At 34.2% G+C, this 18,931-nt stretch overlaps 1 protein-coding gene across 1 annotated transcript in view; it reads left to right on the top strand.

Annotated features, from left to right (window-relative positions):
- pappab (pregnancy-associated plasma protein A, pappalysin 1b) overlaps positions 1-5,184 on the top strand; it is a 207,548-nt gene extending 202,364 nt beyond the window's left edge. Inside the window, exon 22 of the mRNA XM_056458692.1 lies at positions 3,207-5,184. Coding sequence (XP_056314667.1) covers positions 3,207-3,311 — 105 coding nt within the window. The 3' untranslated portion in view covers positions 3,312-5,184. The remainder of the gene's footprint in view (positions 1-3,206) is intronic.
- The last annotated feature ends 13,747 nt before the right edge of the window (positions 5,185-18,931 follow it).

The raw sequence follows: 18,931 nt of genomic DNA, 5'->3' as shown, positions 1-18,931 counted from the left end.
CAATCTCAAAAAAAGTTTGTAAACATTTTTTTTTAAATTATGTTAACTGAGGCTTAAACCAAGTCAAACTATATATACAGACGTTTCACTTTATGGGGTTTGTTGGGTTGATCAACAAGTTCTTTCAATGTTTCTTAATTGAACACAGGCTTGAATTTTCGACCTTGGATGCATGTAAACATGTTGTAGGAGTCATTTATTAAAACACCCCTGCTAAAAAACAAACAAACACCATCATAGAATTTATAATAGTTTTAAAGGAATAGTTTAACCAAAGAATGAAAACCATTTTGAGTTTCCTTTTCCTGTTGAACACAAAACAAATGTTAGAAACTTGTAACCATGAAGTAAATGGATATAGTAAAAAAAGGAAATAAATTACAAATAAATAAATGAATGAATTAATTAATAATTATACTATGGACGTCAATCGTTACAGGTTTCCAGAATATTTAACAAAAAAAATTATATATATATATATATATATATATATACAGTTGATGTCATATATACAGTTATTAGCCCCCTGAATTATTAGCCCCCCTGTTTATTTTTTTCCCAATTTTTCTTTAACGGAGAGAAGATTTTTTTTCAACACATTTCTAAACATAATAGTTTTAATAACTCATTTCTAATAACTGATTTGTTTTATCTTTGCCATGATGACAGTAAATAATATTTTATTAGATATTATCAAGACACTTCTTTACAGCTTAAAGTGAAATAAAGCCTTAACTATTAAAGCCTTAACTAGGTTAATTAGGTTAACTAAGCAGGTTAGGGTAATTAGGCAAGTTATTGTGTATTATGGTTTGTTCTGTAGACTATTGAATAAATATAGCTTAAAGTGACTAATAATTTTGACCTAAATAAAATTTTAAACTGGTTTTATTCTAGCTGAAATAAAACAAATAAGACTTTCTCTAGAAGAAAAAATATTATCAGACATACTGTGAAAATTTCCTTGCTCTGTTAAACATCATATGGAAATATTTAAAAAAGAAAAAAAATCAAAGGGGGGCTAATAATTCAACTGACTTCAACTGTATATGTATTCATTCATTCGTTCATTTTCTTTTCGGCTTAGTCCCTTTATTAATCCGGGGTCACCAAAGCAGAATTAACCGCCAACTTATTCAGCATATGTTTTACGCAACGGATGCCCTTTCAGCTGCAACCCATCAATGGGAAATATCCATACATACTCATTCACACACATACACTACAGATAATTTAAACTACACCACAGATATCACTACAGATAAAATAAAAGCGTTTCACAATCATGAGGGGGTTCTCTCCACTCCACCACCAGTGTGCAGCATCCACTTGGATTATGCAACAGCAGCCACAGGACAACAGTGCCAGTGCACTCACCACACACCAGCTATAGATGGAGTGAAGTGAGAGTGATAGAGCAATTCTGTGGATGGGGATGATTGGGAGGCCATGATGAGTAAGGGCTGATGGAGGGAATTTGGCCAGGAAACCGGGGTTACACCCCTACTCTTTACGAGAAGTGCCATGGGATTTTTAATGACCACAGAGATTCAGGAGATGTCTTGGGGTGCAGGGTGATATGGCTGTGGCTATATGTAAAAAATATATGTTATTTTACGGGTTTTCTTCCGGCAGCTGCGGTGCTGGAAAAAGGTAAAATAACGGCCGTTAAATTACAGAAATTTATCAATAAATAACTGACTTTAATTACAGAAATTTATCGTAAAGCAACAGACTTTAAATTACAGAAATTTATCGTAAAATAACAGACTTTAAATTACAGAAATTTATCGTAAAATAAGGGTCATTAAATTACAGAAATTTATCGTAAAATAACACTTTAAATTACAGAAATTTATCGTAAAATAACAGACTTTAAATTACAGAAATTTATCGTAAAATAACAGACTTTAATTACAGAAATTTATCGTAAAATAACAGACTTTAATTACAGAAATTTATCGTAAAATAATGGTCATTAAATTACAGAAATGTATCGTAAAATAACAGACTTTAATTACAGATTTTTTTGTAAAATAACAGACTTTAAATTACAGAAATTTATTGGAAAATAATGGCCGTTAAATTACAGAAATTTATCTTAAAATAACTGACTTTAAATTACAAATGTTTTTGTAAAGTAACAGAATTTAATTACAGAAATTTATCATAAAATAACAGACTTTAAATTTCAGAAATTTATTGTAAAATAACTGAGTTTAAATACATAAATTTATTGTAAAATAACTGACTTTAATTACAGAAATTTATCATCTGTTACTTTACGGTAAATTTCTGTAATTTAACGACCGTTATTTTATGTTTTTTCAGGCATCCCAGCTGCCGATACATAAAATAAAATAACGGATTTTATATATATACACATCTATCTATCTATCTATCTATCTATCTATCTATCTATCTATCTATCTATCTATCTATCTATCTATCTATCTATCTATCTATATCTATATATATATATATATATATATATATATATATATATATATATATATATATATATATATATATATATATAAAATCAATTATATATATATAAAAATATATATATAATATATAACTCTAAATAGAGTCTAAAGTCTCTATTGGCAATCATTTGCTTTCTTTTCGTGGCATGTTAAACCAGCAAATCCTAATGACTTACGTCGCAAAATACACTAGAAACTATTAAAAAGTGCCAGTTTTAATGGTAGGTTTTTCATGTTTTAATTGTATTTGTAGTTGAAATTACTATTTTTTTTGTTTGTTTGTTTTTGTATATACTCTCTTAATGATTTTTAAGTATTTAACTGTATTATAAACTGTATTTTACTGTAGGACAGTTATGCAGTATGTTACTATATTTTAAAGTTGCACGGTAAACATTAGCCTATATTTTACAGTATAGATACATACAGTACAATTCTGTAAGTAAATATACAGCAAGATGGACAATAAATGTAAATACGGTGTTTTTGCTGTAATTGATTTACAGTAAATTACTGTAGATTCTACATGATATTGTTAACACTGTACATTATTCATAGTCAGAGGTGATTCTTGGCTCTCCGAGGCTCTACACAAAAGTGACTGGGGTACTGACGATACGGGGCCTTCTATAATTTGCACTTATAGACCAGATCGCTACTGTTTACAGTGAACGTGACCAACGTCTCAACCAGCTTTAATGTTTTTGTCTGTTCCAGGTGATTCCATTCCCCATGTCATGTGACCTTCGAGAAGACTGCGCATGTCGAGACCCAGATGCCCAGGAGAACAACAAAGGAGCCCGTCACCGGTCCATCGGCTGAGCCGGGTACCCTCGGCCTACTGGGAAACCATTCTTCTCTACATGCTGCTTATAAGAGGGTCTTTCCACTCACACCGCACTCCAACATGCCCTCGTTTCCTCATCAAACAGCAACAACCCAAAAGGGTATGACACTCAAAAGCAAACAACCCAACCAAACACATCAACAACAGGTTTCACAACGGATATAAAACGTGGAAGTTCTTATGAATGACTTACTTTTGGCAATAGCAACCATAGATGTCGTCAAACTAAGGCTCCAACAAATACGCCTGGACTGACGTTGTTTTTGTTCTTTTAATGTTTGCTTTCATTGATCATTATTTGTAAAGCGCAACCATGGCTATTTTTATTTAGAGCAAGAAGAAGAAAAAAATGGGGAAGGGATATACGCATAAAGATTCCAAATGAGTCAAAGATTACCAAACTAATGGATGAATGTTTTCAGGATTCCCCTTAATCCTCTCCATGTCTCCCTTCAGCCATTCGCTCTCAAATCTCAGCGTTCTTATATATATATCAATTAAGAAAGAGGATATATACAAGTCTAAATTTGTGTCACACAGATGGCTTGCACTCGTCTGAATATGTCTGAATATTTTGAGCTGCTCTTACTATCTAAAAACAAAAACAAAAACACGACCTCAGCGCCTGTATGAAACATCGAGGGACGGTTGGGGAATGTTTCACAGTGCATAGGAAGATGTACGAGTGCAGCTGCTGTGGCCCTAAATCACAAAAAAAAAAATCCTGTTTATCAGCAACTAATGCGCAAATCTGATGCCCAAAGTCATCAGAGGAGGTGTTGATCCAGTGAGAGCAGAAAGAGAGGGAATGAGGTTGTGTTAGCACAGCTGTTGCTGCTAGTTTTGTTTTCGCTGCTGTGGCCATGCAGCCAAACTCTGTCAATGGACAGTTTAAGTGCAGTCTGCCATAGATTTTACCTCTGGTGAAAATGCAGTTTAATAAACTTTACAGGAAAACATCCACCGAATTGGCTCTATCACTATCTCTTCACTCCACCAACAGCTGGTGTGTGGTGAGCGCACTGGCACTGTTGTCCTGTGGCTGCCGTCGCATGATCCAAGAGGATGCTGCACACTGGTGGTGGTGTGAAGAGACTCCCCTCATAATTGTGAAGCGCTTTGGATGTATGGCCATACACAATAAATGCGCTATATAAATACACATTACATTACATATATGTTGATATACATGTAAATCCAACTAGTTCCCTTTTAAAGAAACGAACATGGTTTTATTTTGATGCTAGGGCTGTCTTAAGTCTCCTTTCAACTGCATACGACAAACGACAGACCGGAAGTCATTCATTTCCAATGGAGAGCAGTCCGGGAGCTGCGTAGAGTTTCGATCATCTCCGTATGCGGAAAATTCGGATCCGAATTGAGCTGTGGATCCGTTGAAATATTTGAACTCCTTCGAGTAGACCGTATGCGACTGGCCGACCGGGTATGATGTATTTCAGTGCTGTCCAAGCAGGTCCGTTCGCACGAGATGAGAAATAGGAGTTTTTTCGTTGTTATTTTTTTATCAGAATAAAAGTCCATATTAAAAAAAAAATTCTATTCATAAATGACTAATAAAATAATATGATTTTTTCATTATCATTCCCTCAAATTTTTAGTTTCTAGTATTCATTAATGCAACAATTGTAAATGCACAAAGAATAAAATCTCTTACTTTTGCACACCTTTATTTCGGACATTGCGAGAACAGCTTCTCTCCCATGGTGCACGACAACACTGAAAATTCTGTGCGATGGCCACAAGGGGGTGTATTCCGACATTCGTGTTAAGATGTCATGTGCAGTGGAAAGGCGGCTTTAGGTTTATTCGACTTCTATTAAAAGGCATTCTTGGTCAAATTTAGCTCATCTATTTATTCTATTTTTTCCATTTATTTTAGTAATTGGATTAATTATAGATTTTTTTTTATACCTTTAAAAAAATGTTTGCTGTTTGTTCAAACTACTTATTTAAAGGGCACCTATAATGAAAATCAACTTTTGTACGCTGTGGACAGAACTGTGTGTACAGATGTGACTACTGAGAATGCACGATTGAATCGACGTGACCACACGCAATACTGCGCAGCACAGCATAACATGGTCTAACACAAGAAAGACTTGACAGTTATGTAACATAGTGAACATACTGAACTGATATACTGTAGCAGCCAGAGCATGTGAGCAGAAGCTGAGCAGTGTGACGCTCCGCTAAGCATTCCTCCATGGTCGTGCACTTCACTAACCGCCCAAAGCAAGTGTTCCGTTAACATTCCGCTCACGTTCGCTGGTAAACCAATATAGCTCACATCCGCGCCGACATAAAATTTCAATAGTAGGCTAACTCAAATTTATTTTGTAACTAAAAAATCTTAAATAACTGTCTAAAATTAAAGCACGTAGTTAAAATAAGTTTCTGTTTCAAATCGGCATTATTTCTTTTGCTTTTTTTCTTTCGGTACAGTTTTTTTAATAATATTTCAATAGGCCTAAATGACCAACTGTGTATTATATAGCATATTTATTTAGACAGCTGTGTGTGTTCTCTTATATTATAGTTTAACTGACTGTTAGCCTATTTTAAACTACGGAGCTCTGAGCATAATTCGAATGACAAATTCGCTTCCACGACCACGTTTTATTAATGCGTATCCTTGTTTTAATTTATGTTATACTTTAATAATGAATCATGAAATTGAAAAATTAATTCCTCCATTAGTCCTACTAAAACCCTTAAATGAAAGAATTAACTTACAAATTACATCATGGCATTTTGTTCAAGCCTGAACAAAAAAACACATATAAAATTCCTGTGTCTACAGTCATGCTGGAGTGATAGAAAAGCAACACATCTCTTTTTTTTATAATTTTCTGATGTTAAAATAGGGTCCAAATCCCTGGGATTTTGAGGCCCACCGCAACTTGATGTAGGAGTGCGGTTTCCCCACCCACTGAATTGATTGACAGCCACGTATTAACATATCCACGAAGTAACACATATTTTCATATCCATAAGACAGGACATGTGCAAATCAACTGGGATTAAAAGATCTGTTCAGCTCTCTGTGATCATCAGCACCTCAAGAATGAGTTTTACAAGTTTAAAGCATTTTTAAAACACTGCATGTTTGTAATAAATACAGTAATTCGCTACGTAATTCATCACTACAGCCGCATAGTGTCAGTAAAATTATAATAGAAGACGCTTCAATCCCAGTTTGTGGACGTTAAATGTGGTTTATTTTGTAAATTAACATAACGGACGTCCATAAAGCAGTGTATATTAATGTGTATCCTGTCACATTTGCCATGCAAAAACAGTGCAAAGCTAAATGCGTGTGCGCATGCGTGCTTAATAACGACATTGTGTGTAAGGTTGCAGAAAGGCTTGAATTAACTTCACAGCAAATATATCAAATAACAGCTGGGAAAGTTCTTACTGTAGTAAGGAAGATCTGTTTCATTCTTGTCTGTCACTGTGCTGTTTATCTAGAAGAAGGCTACATGCACCAGAGCCAGTGTTTCCAGACGTAGCTGACTGATTCCATCCCAAAAACTATTCAAAACTTACCGCAAAGCAAAAATAACCACCCTCAAATGTGGAGGCTATCATAAGTGGTTCTAAAGTTGCGAACAGCTAGAGGAGGGGATCTTTGGGAGGTCATAACCGGTTTATATGTAAAGAACGGCGGGGGGTGGCATCTCTTTGGGAGTTCATAACCGTTTTAAATGTGAAAACCATGGGGGGGTGGGGGTGGCATCTCTTTGGGAGATCATAACTGGTTTATATGTGAAGAACGGTGGGGGATGGCATCTCTTTGGGAGTTCATAACCGGATTAAAATGAACGGGGGTTGGTACCGTTGGCTGGGGGGAGTGTCGTTGCAAAACCACCCAAATTTTCAATGTAATTTTTACCCGTAAAATCAAATTCAAAACTGCCCAATCTGGCAACACTAACCAGAGCAATAGTGAGCAATCTAAATCTAAATGGCTCAGACACGCACATGGGAATGGTGGGCGAGGAAAACTAGCTCATTTTCATTAAAGGCATAGGCAACAAAAACAGCTACAATGTCCGAACAGCTCAAATTTCCCAGATTTAAAATGGTATAATAAATAATCTGATAGGTATTTTGAGCTGAAACTCTACAGACACATTCTGGAGACACAAAAGACGTAAATGGGGGGTAAAATAGGTGCCCTTTAAAATTATCCAAAACAGCACAATTGTAAACACGAATAAGATAACTTAATTCCTTCATGTTGCCTCAATATAAATCAATTGTGTCGAGCCCAGTGCATTTTAAGCATCATCCGAATAAATTGCCTCTTAGATATGGAACTGAATGCATTACATGACAAATAAATAGTAAGATGAATGATTTGAATAGATTGACAGCCCTACTAGAGATAAAACGGCCACCGAGATAATTGATTAAGAAAGAAATACATTTATATACAGGCTGTAATCATAACCCAATTGCAATGAAGAACAGCTGAAGAGCCTTCAGAAAGGAACATAATTTTGAAAAAAGCAATGCCAAATTAACACAAAAAACAGAGTTATTTATTGACGCAGAGAATGTAATTTAGGCTTCAGTGTTGATTATTTTCAGCATTCATTGAGGAGTTTTGCGCTAGCTGGATCTGACGTTGCATAATACTAGGGTTCCTCCTTTTTGCAGTCAATTTTCATCTTAGCTTTTGTAACAGAAGTATCTCATTGGCAGATATGCCGTCGGTGCTCCACTTTTTGAGGTGTTATATTTGTGAGGAGTAACAAACGACATCGTGGTAGTGTGTGTGTAACAACTGGCTTGTGCTTCAACACAATAGCAAATATAGCTTTTCTAGTAATTACGAGAACAGGCTTTAAGTTCTGTGTTTTGTGTGTAAAACTGGAGATTATATTGTCCATTGTGTGGTGGTTTATGGCAGTCTGTTTGAACCTGTTGAACTTTTAATATCCTTATAGAGGTTAAAATGTCAATTTTAGGGTGTGTTCACACATGGTAGGTTTGGTTTGATTAAAACAAACTCAATTAGGTGATTTTATCAATAATAATTGTGAAATCTGCCATCCCTTCTGTCTACCAAATATACAAAGCGACACCTTAAAAGATTAAGTGTTGAAGTCAGAATTATTAGCCCCTCTGTTTATTTTTTTTCTCTCCGATTTCTGTTTAACAGAAAGATTTTTTCAGCACATTCCAAAAAATAATAGTTTTAATAACTCATTTCTAATAACTGACTTATTTTATCTTTGCCATGATGACAGTACATAATATTTTACACAGATTTTACAGATACTTCCATACAGCTTAAAGTGACATTTAACGGCTAGGTTAAATAGGTTAATTAGGCAGGTTAGGGTAATTAGGCAAGTTATTGTATAATGATGGTTTGTTCTGTAGACTATCTAAAAATATATATAGATTAAATAGGCTAATAATATTGACCTTAAAATGGTTTTTAAAAAATTTAAAACTGCTTTTATTCTAGCTGAAATAAAACAAATAAGACTTTCTCCAGAAGACTAAATATTATCAGACATACTGTGAAAATTTCCGTGCTCTGTTGAACATCATTTGGGAAATATAAAAAAAAAAGAAGAAAAAAAAAATCAATAATTCTAATAATTCTGACTTCAACTGTATATTTCCATGTCAAGCATATTCAACCGAGCCCACAACATTGTTTGTTGCAAAATTTATATAATAAAACCAGTATTTTTGTTTTGTGTATGTTGGGTTTAGTCTTAAAAATAAACAAAGTGATCTAGAACTAAATCTAGATCTAGAGCTATCCTTTTGTGTTTTAGTCCTGACCAAATCAATTTACAAATGTGAACACACCCTTTGGTAATATAGCTGGCTATAGTTGAAGGCAAAATCATTAGCCCTCCTGCAAAATTTTAATGATTAAAAAGCGATCTTTAACAGTCAAAATGTCAATTTTTCTAAAGTATTTCCTATGATATTTATTTTTTGAGAGAAAGTGTTATTTATTTTAATTTGATTAGCAGTTTTACATTTTTTAAATACTTTTTAAGATCATCATTATTAGCCACACTGAAAAAAGTGTTGCATGCAAAACTGTTGCAAACTATTTATTTGTGTTGAATTTAAACAAACAAATTTAATTTAATAATGTTCAACTTAATTTGTTTGTTTAAATTCAACACAAATAAATTGTTTACAACCGCTTAACGTAAAAAAATGAGTAAATCCAAGGAATCATCTTTGAATAATTTTTTTCAGTGCATATAAAATATTTGTTTGATTGGCTACAGAACAAAACACTGTAATCAAATGACTTGCCTAGTTAACCCAATTAACCTACTTGAACTAGAAAAATATTACGTACTGTCATAATAGCAAACTAATTAGTTATTAAAAATATTGTTGGAAAATATTATCTCCATTAAACATCGCTTGGAAAATATTTGAAAAAGAAATCTCAAAATAGTGTTAATAATTTTGCCTTTAAATGTACCTAAAATAGTATCATATTTATCAGCCACCCTCACAATCTCTCTGACCTCTTAAACACATCTAAATGACATCTTATTAAATAAGCAATGTAGAAAAACAACTGTTGTGATCAAGCCTAGTTAGTCTACTTATCAAACCAGGATATCTCAGCAGAACAGCAACAGAGGTTAAATCTATGTCATTAATGTCCATCCACGAATAACATGTTTCTCAGAAGTGAAGAGTTTGTGGTAGGAAGGGCCTTGTGTGCGTGTTTATATATTCGGTGTATCCCTGTCAATCAGTATTTTTAATCTTTGACCACAGTCGCTGCACTTGTCTTTGTACAGTTGTTATGTTAAGGAAAAGGAAAAAAAAGAAAGAAAAAGTTTACCACAGAATTTTAAAAAGCTGCTATGGTCAGACAGGTTATCGTAATTATTAAATGAAACAGTCGTTTAGTGTATGACAACATTGAATAGTACTTGATACTGTGCATTATATATTTTTTTTTTCTCGTTTTTTCACTACTTTTAGTAGAGAATCGAATAATTCCAAAGGTAAAAACCGGACCTGCGAGAGACATGGAAATGATGAACGTATGTAAGAGTCACTGATGACTTATTTATTCATGTACGCAAGCAGCTGTCATCATTTTTTTCGATATAACGATCATGTATTTAGTCTCTTTGTTCCTAGTATTAAACTGTATGTTATTATTGCATAGCAAATGCTCAAATACTGCTGCTTTTATTCAAATATCACTTGGAAAAGAGTGCCTAGAACAAATACCAATATATGTGCAATCTTTATGAACTAGAATCACGACCGGACTCAGACATCACTGAAAATGGACCATTACTGAGCTTTACATACAGTACAGATCTTTTTTTAACGTTGTGTTTTCTGTCTTTATTCTTCCTGGGAAAGGGATGGTTTAACCAAAATTGAAAAACTTTGCTGTTTTAGTAAATTTTTCTGTGGTGGTTGGTGATTTATAAAAGAATTACTGCCACATTGAGAGTTACAACATAGAGGCAAAGCTAAATTAATATCTGCGGCTCCTGCTGATCAATCGTTTAACTATGTAAGACCTCAATGTATCATTAAGAGCCTTGGGTTTAAATATAGTTTTGTTGGTATGTTTGTTTTTTGGGGTTGTTGTTTTTGCCTCTCTATGTAAATGGGAATGTTGGCAGTCAATAGTTATGTTTCCATCCAAATACGCAAATTAGATTTATGCGCAAAACTGGAATATTGCATAAAACATTTGCAAATAACTCACATAGCGTGTCTTTTGCGTGTGCAAGTTCGTTATTTCAAATGGAGATGTGACGCACGCACTTTTACCAAAGCAGCGAGTTAAAAACATCTACAATTTTTTGTCATTTGACAAGAACCAACCAATCAGCTTCACACTACACATTTCATTCATTTTTTTTATTCAGTCCCTTTATTAATCAGGGGTCGCCACAGCGGAATGAACCGCCAACTTAATCAAGCATACATTTTACGCAGCGGATGCCCTTCCAGCCGCAACCCATCACTAGGAAACACCCATACACTCTCATTCACACAGATACATTACCGACAATTTAGCTTACCCAATTCATCTAGAGCACATCTGTTTGGACTAGTGGGGGAAACCAGAGCAAACCCACGTGAACACAAGGAGAACATGCAAACTCCACAAAAAAATGCCAACTGACCCAGCCGGGGCTCAAAGCAGCGATCTTCTTGCTGTGAGGCGACAGCGCTACCCACTGCGCCACCTTATACACATTTCTGTAACAACAAAGGACTGATTACCTCAGATAAACACAGTGCTTCTTCATTTCCTCCATACATAAATCTTGTATCAGAGCTACAGCAAGGGTTTGTCATTGGTGGATCCTCTGAGAACAGGATTGGTGATTGCCTAGCAATGACAGATGCCACAGATGGTTTAAGGTTTTAGACAGACACAGCCCCAAATGTCATCCCTGTGTTTCCCACAGGTTTGAAATATACTTGCGGTGGTAGCCGAAAATAGATTTTTAACAATATTTTTATTCATTATACACCATTTCTTTTAAGAAATCCACTATTTCTTTTACTTTTATTCTATTTAGCAGCCATTTACACTGACAGGTAAAATCTGCTGCTTACATTTTGTACAGTATTGCCAAAGCATGTTAGATATGTATAAAATATGTAATATATCAACATCATCAAATTAAAAAAATACATCAAATGAGAAATAAATGACATAAAGGAAATCTAAAAAGTATAATAATTGCAAGAATAAAAAGTGTAGATTATTTAAATGAGGCAAATGAGGCAATTAAGAATTTCTAACAGTGTACATATATTCTACAGCCAGTTTAGATGTAATTTAGCCCTCTCTAAGTATATAGAAAAGTTCATCTGAGTTGTTTAGATGCTGTCAGCGTTGTTTAGTTTTGCACATGCTGTCAGCTGCTAAGCCAAGCAAAAGTAAATCAGGCTTAAAAATAAAAATGACGATAGCTTAGAAAGCGAAAGCAAAAACCAAATTCTGGACATTTTCTGAGATTTAGAAACCCCGGACGGATGCATTTTTAAGTCCCAAAAGTCTTTAAGTAAAAGTAAAGTAAACTTACTTAAGTAAAATTAATGTGTAGGAAACGTCTAGTTAATAGATCGCGGATGTTTGGCTATTGGGCGGATAAAAAAAAGTGCAAAAGGATGATAATAATAAAAAATAAATGTCACCAAATATACTTAAATATACTTAAATATACTTATATGTTACACCAAATTATACTTAAATATACTTATATGTTAATATACATAGGCAGCCCACCCAAGTAAAGTCTTTATGTGGGACGCACTGCATCCTGTTCACACCAATTTTTATCGTTGCATGATATGTTTTAAAATAAAATCACATGACTTATTTGATGTGTACGAAGAAATTTTTTTCAGTTTCCATTGTTTATGTACATTTTTTTCTTAATGGATAAAACTTTTATCCTAGTTTTTTAATGCACGTTTTCAAAATGTAAGCACATCTTGAGAATTACACTAAGCATTTCATTCATTCATTTTCCTTCGGTTTAGTCCCTTTGTTGATCAGGGGCAATTTAGTTTACTCAATTCACCAATAGCTCATTTGTTTTGACTGTGGGGGAAACCGGAGCACCCGGAGGAAACCCATGCGAACACGGGGAGAACATGCAAAATTCACATAGAAATACCAACTGATCTGGCCGGGACTCATTTTTTTATGCCACATTCTATAATCCGCATAAAAATAGGTAGATGGAAACACAACTATTGATTTGACTGAGGTCTCAAAGCGAGTAAGCGAATAGCAAGTTTTCATTTTGGGCGTAAACTATCCTTTTAAGAAAGCTTGATGCATGCTATAGCCTACTATAGCATGCTATAGCATTACCTTTTACTTCTGAAGCCATGAAAAACAATATCAAATCAAATGAAGTTTGGTGAAACAGTCTACTGTAAACTCAACAGGATCTTTTTTATTATTATTATTATTTTGCTGTACCTCATGCCTGTAATGTTTGCTGCTTATCCAGTATTTTAGTTATTTAAAAATCTCTTAGCAATATATGATGTTGTAAATAATAGAATTATTTATTAAGAATGTTGTCTTTTTTATTTATATTTACACCGGTCATTTAAGTTATTTTTTTTTTTACATGTCTCCAGTGTTACTTTGCTGTCTTTTTGTTTTATTTTCCTTCACTGTCGGTTCCTCTGTTTCGGTTAGTATGCAGCAAAGGTGTGTGTTTGGAAGTGACCTGTTTTCCCAGCCACTCAATTTGTATGAGTAATAAATAAAAGTCTCTAACGCATAAGGAAAATGTTTTAGAAATGCCACCGTTTGAAAAAAAAAAAAAATCATACAAAGCGTTCCTTTGCCGTATTGACTTCCAGCCGTGTTTTCGATTCCATATGTTTGTATATACTGGGGAAATTGGTCAGAGAGAGGTTCCGTTTCCAATTGCTGAGTAGATACATTGAACCGGTCTGGAGCCACGGGGCTCGTGTGGTTTTTCTGTAAATAGTAGAATAGGTGAGAGAAACTGAAAGACTGCTTGTGGTGGCTTCAGCTGCTGATGTTTGGCCACGTATAGAAAAGCCTCATGTATAGATTCCTTCTGTAATCCTATATGTGTGTCTGTGCATTTACAGAACCATGTCCGTACATGCCAACAAAATCGTACCTCAATAAATAAATAAATGTGTTTTTTCGACGTATTTTTCGGATTTCCCTAGTGTCGTGTTTGCTTGACGAATAGCCAGATTTCTGTATATCTCTTTTCTAATTCTCGATGGAGAACATTCCCGAAAGTCGCTTTGCGTCTTGAGATTTCACTTTTTTACTTTATAGCCTCTGTATTTCCACACTGATGTGTAGGTTTTGTAGTTTTCCCGCACTGTAAAAAAAACTGTTTTTTTGCATCGCATTATGGGACCTTGATCTTTCTTGGGACAAGCTACATTGCAGCCATTTGCTAAAATCATTTAAGATAATTTTTTTTCCTCATTAATGTACACACAGCACCCAATGTTGAAAACACAGAATTGTTGACATTTTTGCAGATTTATTAAAAAGAAAAACTGAGCAAAGGGTCTAAATACTTAGAACCGTGTGATATTTCAGTTTTTAGACCCGTTGCTTTTGATCTAATACAGCCATGAATCTTTTTGGGAAAGATGCAAGTTTTTTTTCACACCTGGATTTGTGGATCCTCTGCCATTCCTCCTTGCAGATCATCTAATGTTCTGTCTAATTCGAGGGTAACCACTGGTGGACAACCATTTTTAGGTCTCTCTAGATATGCTCAATTAGGGTTACATCAGGGCTCTGGCTGGGCCATTCAAAAATTATTTATAAATATATTTATATATATATATATATATATATATATATATATATATATATATATATATATATATATATATATATATATATATACAACTACTTAGCACTCTTTTCAAACTTCACAGTAGTTTTTTTAACATCAAAACTTGACAGAGTAGAGATAAAAGTCCCACAATGCAATTCACAGCCATAAATAAACAAAAAACACCTGCTAATTTATGATTTTTTTTTACAGTGCGGTAACATTTTTTTGATGTCAGTATTACACCAGTTGAGCATGTGTTTATTAAACTCCTTACAGTTGCATGATCAAAACTGTTGCCAAATCCTGAGATGTACAAATTAGATGGTGTGCTACTTTAATCCGGGTAGTATAGCAAAAATTTTGATGTATTTATCATAAAGTTTATTGCAAATGAGAGAAATGCTTTACCCCATTTTCATTTTCATTATTATTATTATTTTCAGAACCTTTGTATCTAAATCAGATATGTGTTTATTGATATATATATATATATATATATATATATATATATATATATATATATATATATATTGTTTCTTTTTCAATGCCCTACTCCATTTTGTGTCAATGTTTGGTGTCCACATTCACAATCTTCTCTGACTGCACTGACAACAAATCAAGACCAGACATGATGACAGACCTGTTGTTCCTTCCTGGTGTTTCTCACACACAACTCTACAAGGCCTGACCTCGTACACTGATGGTCCCCATAAGCACTGGTTCTCAAAAAACTCACTTTCTCTCAGTATACACATAATGCACTGTTTTTGGGCACTTACCACAATATGATTTTAATAACCGATTGATTTGTACCATTTCTCATTTTCATGAGTATCTCTGATGTGAGCAGTTTGCCACTGTTGTATGTTTTTTGTTATATATATATAAAATATTGTGATATTATTTGTCACAAAGCAGACTAGTGTACTGTATATTTTCATGAACTCCTCGAGCTTTATTAACCATAAGTACATCAATGTTATTTTTCCTGATATGTATTATTTAGAAAATAAACACTGGTTAATGAAATGCAGTTGTATTCTTTGTGTCAGAATGATGCATGCATATAAGCTTCTTGTCAATAATTATTATTGAAATTATTTATTTCAAAAAGGTAGCATATCAAAGTAAGGATGACGGTACAGATATTTAAAGAGAAATAAATATAAACGGTAAATATACTTCGGAGTAACAAAAGAGTTAACCAACAGCAGCAAGTACTCTAATTACATAGAGCGATACATCTTCCATTTAGAAAAATCATTTTAAAACTTGGGCTAGTTTGGTCCAATAAGTCACAGTACTGTATGTATTTTAGCCCATATTACTTATTCTTAAATTGTATTTAACATTGTAATTAGATTCTTTAAAATATATGCTCACTGGCTAGTTTATTAGGTACGCCGTTCCACCACATCCCAAAGGTGCTCTATTGGATTGAGGTCTGGTGACTGTGGAGGCCATTTGAGTACAGTGAACTCATTGTCATGTTCAAGAAACCAGTCTAAGATGATTAGTGCTTTATGACATGACGTGTTATCCTGCTGAAAGTCACCATTAGAAGATAGCTACACTGTGGTCATAAAGGGATGGACATGGTCAGCAACAATACGGTAGGCTGTGGCGTTGACACGATGCTCAATTGGTACTAAAGAGCTCAAAGTGTGTCTAGAAAATAACCCTTCACACCATTACACACGTTTTTCCAATTTTGGTGACCTGTGCGAATTGTAGCCTCAGTTTCCTGTTCTTTGCTGACAGGAGTGGCACCTGGTATGGTTTTCTGCTGCTGTAGCCCATCCGCCTCAAGGTTGGACGTGTTGTGTGTTCAGAGATGCTCTTCTGCATACCTCGGTTTTAACGAGTGGTTATTTGAGTGACTGTTGCCTTTCTATTAGGTCATTAGACGTCTGGCCATTCTTCTCTGACCTCTGGCATCAAAAAGGCATTTGCGCCCACAGAACTGCCGCTCACTGGATATTTTCTTTTCTTCGGCATGAAAATCTTAGTAGATCAGCAGTTTCTGAAATACTCAAACCAGCCCGTCTAGCACAAACAACCATGCCACGTTTAAAGTCACTTAAATCACCTTTCTTCCCCATTCTTATGCTCAGTTTGAACTGCAGAAGACTGTCTTGACCATGTCTACATGCCTGAATGCATTGAGTTGCTGCCATGTGATTGGCTGATTAGAAATTTACGTTAATGAGCAGTTGGACAGGTGTACCTAATAAAGTGGCCAGTGAGTGTATATGTTAAGCCTTTAATATCATAAATCTGCATATACATTAAAAGTACATTAAAACTAGTATTACGTTCATAATTATAAGATGAATTATAAGATGGTGTGCAATAGATTAGTCTATTCATTGTGTGTACTGTATATTGGAAACACTTTTCATTTCTACTTTCAGATTCTTCGATTTGGAGGTAAGTTATTCCCCAAAAACAACCAGTAATATACTGTGTATTTACATCATGATGTACTGCCAACTTAATGAATTATTAAAATAGCAATGATTTTAAAAGTTTAACTTCAAATCAGCTCCAGAATTACATTTTGGGTACATTTTTTTTTACGAAGGTATTTTATAAAATATATTTTTTAAATCATTATCAGTCATAAATCAAACCATTCGGCTACAGTAGTGGGCAAAGGTTTGTGGCTAAATAAATATTGAACATAAAACCCCATCCCTAAACCCAACCATTATTGGAGGATGAGCATATCGTACTAAATTATACAAATAAGATCTTACGAATTAGCCACTAAATCAAAACGTTATGAATTGCAGTGGATTTAATACTCATGCCACTTCATGCAGTGAGTGTGATCTCAGCACTGGACTTTAATGCAGTACTGGACTGGTCATTTTAGGTGAGGCGGAGAGTGCTAAACTTTAGGCCAGTGGTGTTGTGGAATGTCAAATCCTGACTGAGAGAAACAGTCTGTGATACAAGCAGCAGCTGTTTGCGCTTTTCTCCAGACCAGAGCAAGATTTGAGCCTAGATTGACACCAAGGTCGTATGATAAGCTCCTTTTACTCTGTCCACTTGCTTTCTAAACACAGAAAATCTGCTGAAATGATGAGAAAAACTATTTAGAGGCAGTTCTCAATTCTCAAATATATAGATATAAAAAATATTCCACAAAAAAAAACTATATGTTCTGGCACTGAATTTGCACACTGCTTGTGTGTTAGCATATTAGAGTTATCACTTGTGCTAAATTAACATTTTATCCCCTAATTTTAGAACATTTTGTTTTCTTTGAGTGAAGATTTCCTAAATTAAATCCAAACAGTATAATCACAAACAAGTTGTTAGTGGCTAGTACAGGCCGGTAGCCTTGGGGGGTTGGGTAGTTTGAAAGACCCACCCCCCTACTGACAAAGTCCAATATTTGACCCCTATAAGAGCTCATTTGTCCCATTTTGACAGTATGCCTTCATAAATTGTGAAAAAAATGGATAGAAGAAGGATTTAAGACTAATTTAATTTTCAATTATTCAAATGGACAAACTCTGACTGAGGAAATGAGCTAGCTAGTTTGTTATTTACCTATAAGCTAGAGTTTTCAATTTAAAACCAATTTTAACAGATTCCTAACTGTTTTTGGTTTTTTAAATGATGAATTGTATTTACAAAAAAAAGGATTATTTCATATTTCTTTGTTAAAAAATGAAATTTAATTCTAATCTCATTACATTATTTATAAAACTTATAACGTACAGTTTAAATGCACATTTGTAAATAAACACTTCATGGTAAAATAGTATGGTAAGCAAATGTTTTTGTTGCATCAAAAAGTGTGGTTATGATCACCATCTGACAAGCTAATCCAGCAAAAATTTGAGTTTAAAATGTCATAAAAATGCAGTATTTAAACCTTATAATTTAAACAAAAACGAGGCTAATAACAGCAAAAAATTTCATTTTTTGAGAAAAAAAGAACCACCTTTTCTTCAGTAGGCTGGCTATAGTATAGTATAGCCTGTAGTATTCAGCTTCAAGTGCAATTTAAAGGCTTGATAACTAGATTAATTAAAGAGCACTAATCATAAAAATTGTCTTTTGTAAGCTGTTTGGACAGAACTGTATGTAGGTATAGTGTGTCCACAGCCTCATTAGGGTGATATAAAGACAATAATTTAAACGTCAACCTCCTAGGGCTTGAGTGTCCACATACTGTATGTGGACAGCACATTTTAGCTCTTAAGTGG

Source organism: Danio aesculapii, chromosome 5 (genome assembly GCF_903798145.1).
Source record: "Danio aesculapii chromosome 5, fDanAes4.1, whole genome shotgun sequence".
Classification (NCBI taxonomy): domain Eukaryota; kingdom Metazoa; phylum Chordata; class Actinopteri; order Cypriniformes; family Danionidae; genus Danio; species Danio aesculapii.
Note: the sequence above shows the minus strand (reverse complement) of the source record. Positions and strands in the feature narration are given on the sequence as shown.